Source organism: Grampus griseus, assembly GCF_964374135.1.
Source record: "Grampus griseus genome assembly, chromosome: 11".
Lineage (NCBI taxonomy): Eukaryota > Metazoa > Chordata > Mammalia > Artiodactyla > Delphinidae > Grampus > Grampus griseus.
Window position 1 is genome coordinate 65,927,809 of NC_139005.1, and position 6,125 is coordinate 65,933,933.

Consider the following 6,125-nt stretch of genomic DNA (forward strand, 5'->3'; position numbering starts at 1 on the left):
GCAGATAAATACCATTTCATTTGGCCAGGGGAAAAATACCTAACTGGAAAAAAGAGAAACACATTAAGAATAGAATAACTATAATCAGAGGTAGCAAAATATGCAGCATCTTTCTTTTTGACAGGAGCGAGGGATATAACTCTTGTGTATGTGGTGGTGGCATTAGGTTTCATTGAAAAGGAAGGAGCTCAATCCAGATGTCATCTTCTTAGCACAACAGGAAGTGAGGAAGTGAAGAATTGGGGAAAACCATTTAAGAGAGTGTAGTTAGGATTTTTTTTTTTCCTTAAAGAATGATCAATCAAAGAACTTACAAAATTTGATAAAGATTGTGGAGAGTAAGGATTTTTAGTGCTTTCAACTTGTGCTAGTGTTCATTATTACCCAGTAAAACTTCGCAGTTAAGTTTGGCTAAGGATAATGATGATATTATCTATGGTAATAATAACAGCATCAATAGCTGCATGTAACATTTATTGAGCATGTACTATCTGTGAGGCACTGAATTGATCATTTGCCATGTTCCAGCTCATTTATTTCTCATAATGATCCTATGAGGCAGGTTCTATCGTTATTTGAACTAAGTACTTTGACCAAGGTTATTAAGCTAGTAAGTAGCAAGCCCAAAAGATACCTAGGTAGAGCGCCTCTAGAATAAAAGTGACTTCTGTAACTCTCTGTAAGTTTCACTTAAATATTTGGTATTTTAAGATGTTAAAATATAAATGTATCCCTCTTCTCCACAAGTAGCCTCTTTTAACTTAATTCCTCATCAGAATATATACTGGCACATCCCAGTTTATGAAAAATACCAGGTGACATTTTATAATGTTTAGGGTTTCTGAAGCACATACACACACCTCCTTTTAACTACTCCTAGGGTAGATATCATCCCCTCCTTCTAATTAAGGAAACAGAGTTTCAGAGAAGTCAAGTTACTTACCAGTGGTATCTCAGCTAATAAGTGGAAGAACTCCAATTCAAATTCAGATCTTCTAACTCAAGTCCAAAGTCATGGCCATTTAGTTCATTATCTGGCTATGTCCATTCTTTCCCCTCAACATTCTTTACATTAACATGTCTTTCTTAATTTCAAGGTTCACAATCCTATTTCAAATTCCCACACCTCACCAGAACTATTACATTATCACAATAAGCTCTCCTAACATAAATAATGACCAAAATGATGTTAACTGTGTTTCATCTGTCTTTGTAATTTTTCCACGTGATGCTGCATTGCTTCGCACTCTGTCTCTGGGCTTGGTCAAGGGGTATTACAAAAAAAAAGAAAAAAAGACCCAAGCAGAAGCTTAAAAGTACTTGCTTGTTTCTGCTTTGCTCTTACTCCTTTGCCATCACTATGAAAACATGCAAAGACTAGCCTATTGAAGGATTAGACACATGAATAGAGTTGAGGGGCCCCTGTTGGTGCAGCTAAGGCCATCCTAGATCAGAAAGCCAGTTAACATACAGTTGACTGAGCCAACTTTCAGCCAACCAGTGGCATAGTGAGCCCAGCCAAGATCAGTCCAAGTCAAGGTCAGCTGAATTCCATAAACCCAATATTTTGCATGACAATGAGGTTTTGTGTCGTTTGTTACATAGCATTATTTTAGCCATAGATAACTGATACATGAGTATTATATAACCTATCCTAAATCAAAATGGCAGAACATTATTCCTTCATTATTGCCTTATCATGTCACTAGTTCACTCAAACTTCTACTGCTTACCAAGTATACAAATGTCTGTCCTTAGCTTCCACCACACATATGAATAGGCTGCAATCCTCCACTGTCACTATACAAAACCTCATTCCTACCCTACAGCCCTTCAACAAACAATCTGTTAGTTACTCTCCTTATTTAATTCCTATTTACTCTTCTCTTTTTAACTAGGTATACTGCTAGATCAACTGTCTCCTTTACGCAAATTAGGAACACCAAGCGTAGCCTGGAAAGCAGAACACAGGCTGAATTTTTTTTTTTTTTTTTTTTTTGCGGTACGCGGGCCTCTCACTGCTGTGGCCTCTCCTGTTGCGGAGCACAGGCTCCGGATGCGCAGGCTCAGCGGCCATGGCTCATGGGCCCAGCCGCTCCGCGGCATGTAGGATCCTCCCGGACCGGGGCATGAACCCGTGTCCCCTACATCGGCAGGCGGACTCTCAACCACTGCGCCACCAGGGAAGCCACCACAGGCTGACTTTTAATCCCCCACATGTCCTTAAGCAGGGTCCTCTATGCACAACTGTACTGCCTGACGCGAAATACCCTCTAGCCCTTTCTAACCTTTTCTTAAAAATACGTCTTTAATATCACTTTCCACATGAAACTTTCTGTAGTTAATAACATATCAGTATTATGGTGCAAATACTTTCAGTACTTCTATAATCTTCTGGTACTGTATTAATTTGGATCCATTTATATCTATTTCCTAAGTTCTGTGGGAACCAAACTATGTTCCTTTTTTTCTATCCCCTTTACAACATATGTAATCATTTAATAATACACAGAAGACCCTTAATATATGCTAAATCAGATGCTGAAAAGAAATTTTAAACTTTTATATCTAATGACTTTTTGCAATGGAAGTTTCACTCCCCTTACCTCTCCTTTAAGTATTCTTAGTGAACATATTAGTAATTGGTAAATATTTGCTCTGTTTTCAAAAATGTTAAAGACTGTTTATTTTATCAGTATTCCTAGCAAATTGTTCTAATACTCATTGACATACATATGCAGAAATTAGTTCATCTTTAGCATTCTGGATAAAACAAATGCAAGCATTTACATATTTAATGCCTTGTAAATAAATGCCTCAATTACTTATATTACTTTCTTTAATCATCACAAACTACCTGGTGATGTATTAATATTAACCACTTTTTGTAGCATGTCAGTTTGAAGTCCTGACTCAAGCTGATAATGTATGATAGAAACACATTACAAACCAGATCTTCCTATGTCAATTTTTTTCCTCTTTCTACATCAAAATGCATATACATTTAGTTTAGTTTTACTTTAAAAGCCCTCACTATGGACCTGGTACTCTGCTGATCCAGAGGGTTGTAGGTGATTGAGATATACTCCTGTTCTCAAGGAGCTTATAGTCTAGGGTGGGAAACAGACACATAAACAGATAATGTAATGATAAAATGATAAGGGTAAGAAACACAGAAGACATGTATTTGGGGATTCAGAAAAGACTTCCTAGAACAGACAAAGTCTTGGCTAGGATGAGAAATGAACCAGACAAAGATATTGAGGAAGAACTTATGGGCAGAAAGGAATATGCTTGAAGGAAAAAGACTGGAATAGCATGATGTTTGTCAGCACACAGCAAGCAGTGTGCTATTATTCAAGCAAACAATGTGACACATTTACAAAAGTGGGAATGTTAGGACATAGAGCGAAAAAGAAATTAAGGGTCAGGTGCCAAAGAACAGAAAAGAATAGAGAGATCTGAGGATTATTTAAGAGAAAAAAAACAGTATGGCCCAATTCAGAGATGGTGAAGAAAGCAATCAGCTATGAGGACTCTCAGGTGTCTGGGTGAGGAGTTAGAGCAGATTTGGTCCAGTGGGAGGCAGATGATAACTGAGTTTGGACATGTTGAATCTCAGGTTCCATGGAACATTAAATGGATCTGTGCATTAGAAAGGTAGAAAATCGGTGTATAGCTTAGAAACATCAGGCCTAGAATGTGGAATGATGTGGAATTATCAGTCCTTGTTAAACACAGTTACACTCCATTACATAATGAAAAAGTAAACAATATGGCTACAAAATATTTTCATGGTTAGGATTACTAAAATCACTGCTGCATGTGTTCATAAAAAATGTTATAGGAGAGAAATGACTAAAGCAAAGCACTAAATCATCAACAGCTAAAAAATATTGTATAGGCAGTTGAAAACATGATATGTCATAAAGTTTGACTCTGCTTTGAATTCTGTCCCATGTTTGCTAAAACAAATTTTACTTTTATGTTATTGTAGTAGTAGTTTTCAATTTTACATACTTTATTTCTGCCTCAAAACTCACATTTATGGGAGTCATTTTCTCCTTCCAGGTAAATGTCAAATGAAATGCCACCAAACAGTGCAGGTACATTGCTCACAAACTATTTTAAAAGATTCAAAGATACCAATTGAAGAAGAATTTTATATTCCTCTATTACTTGCAAAAAACTTATAGCCCTAAAGTTACAGATGAGGTTATTAAATACTTGCTTTAACAAATGACAGGACCATCACTATCTTTGAGGACCTGTGGATTGCTAGGGGTATTAAATATTTCTAATAGTAGAATACAAATAAATATTGAAAAAATGTGTCAAAGTATTTATAAAAGAGATTGGAACTATAACCATCTAAATGTACAGGCTCATAATCCCTAATCTATAATTCCAAAACTCAAATACTCTGAAAACTGATATTTATTTGTAAGTATATTGCAAACTTGATTGGTGGCAAAACCAGACCTTACTAACATGAGGTCATTTATAGTCTTTATATTTTCCACACAGTAGGAATATTCATAGAATTCTCTTCAGAAATATGAAAGTGTATAATTATAGGGTGCTTCCCAGAATCTGGCTAGTGGAGTGTTCCATAGGATACATTGTACACATACAAAAATTGGGGAAACTCTAAACTTTAAAACACAAGGGGTTTAGATAAGAGATTGTGCACCAGTATAATTAAAATTCAAGGGGCTTCCCTGGTGGCACAGTGGTTGAGAGTCCGCCTGCCGATGCAGGGGACATGGGTTCGTGCCCCAGTCCAGGAAGATCACACATGCCGCGGAGCGGCTGGGCCCGTGAGCCATGGCCGCTGAGCCTGCGCTTCCGGAGCCTGTGCTCCACAATGGGAGAGGCCGCGGCAGTGAGAGGTCCGCGTACCACAAAAAAAAAAGTTATTTTTTATAATATTACTACATATAATAGTAATATTATTATTACATATACATAATGCATATAACATGTTATTACATAGTACATATAAAATAATTATTTTATAAATATTTACTTATAAAATAAAATTGTTAAAATCTAACAATTTTAAGTTTGTGAGAATAAAGCTGAACTTTTGCCTTTTCTCCTATTTCCAAAATATATTTTTTTTAAAAAAGAAACTGGTCAAAATGTTGTTTTCAGAAGAGAGGGTAATACATCAATAAGTTCAAGAATTTTAAGCAGGTGTCAGGCATTATTAAAGAAAGACAAATAAAAAATATTGGACAGCAGACTTCCAAAGTACTATTATTTCCAAAGACAGACTACATAACTGAAAATGTAAAATACATATTTCCAAATGTCATAATAGTGTTTAAAAAGTAAGAAGGAGAAAACTATTCCCACATTCTTGTAATTAAAAGCTGATCAACAGGTAATTTTCTACCTCCACCAAAAAAAACAGATAAAATTTTCAAGAGAAAGACCAGATAGGAACTCATGTTTCAAATCCCCCACCACCGAACTACCACAATTTTGTTTGAGGCAAGGTTGCATGTGAATTAATTATGTATTCTTAAGTTTTTCTCACCAAAATTTGCATATCATATCTACTAAGGGCAAAAGTAATTTTAAGAATGGGAATAAAGCAAAGCTTATTTAAGTCTTATCACATTTTCAGTTGCAGTAGGAAGGACAGAAGCTCCCAGGAGGCATACCTGTGGCAGGGCTGAATTGAGCTGTCTCTGGAGCGAATCTCTGTCATAGATGACATCCTGCAGTCTTTGCTGGGCAAGTGAGAGGCTTTCTTGGGTTTCCCGAAGGGTGTCTAGAAGACGATCCCTTTCATCTAGCATATTCACCATCAGCTGCTCAAAATGGGAGTCTGAGTCCGAGCCACTGCTTTGGGACCCCCTTTGGCTCATTGGGGTGTCCTCATTAATTGTGGGCATCACTTCACACATCATTGCTTAAAGAAAGTAAAAGGGAGGGAAGTCTTAGTAAAAAAATGATTTCCAGTAATCCCACCTGACCCTCAACTCTCCAAACTCTTTGCAACTCATCAACCTAATTGTCTATTTCTCCTCTACCCACTTCCCCAATTCCAATGATGCTAAAAGTTTTGACCTCAATGAAATATGGTTCACTGACTTCCTCCATCTAACATGCTT

The 6,125-nt window shown here is 36.7% G+C and overlaps 1 protein-coding gene across 7 annotated transcripts in view; it reads right to left on the reverse strand.

The window, feature by feature from the left end:
* PPFIA2 (PTPRF interacting protein alpha 2) overlaps window positions 1–5,921 on the reverse strand; it is a gene marked incomplete at both ends in the record, with an annotated part of 468,557 nt that extends 462,636 nt beyond the window's left edge. For all 7 annotated transcript variants that reach the window (XM_082667019.1, XM_082667016.1, XM_082667015.1 and 4 more), the window contains one exon: window positions 5,673–5,921. In XM_082667019.1, the coding sequence (XP_082523145.1) occupies window positions 5,673–5,921 (249 nt within the window). The remainder of the gene's footprint in view (window positions 1–5,672) is intronic.
* Between the last annotated feature and the right edge of the window lie 204 nt (window positions 5,922–6,125).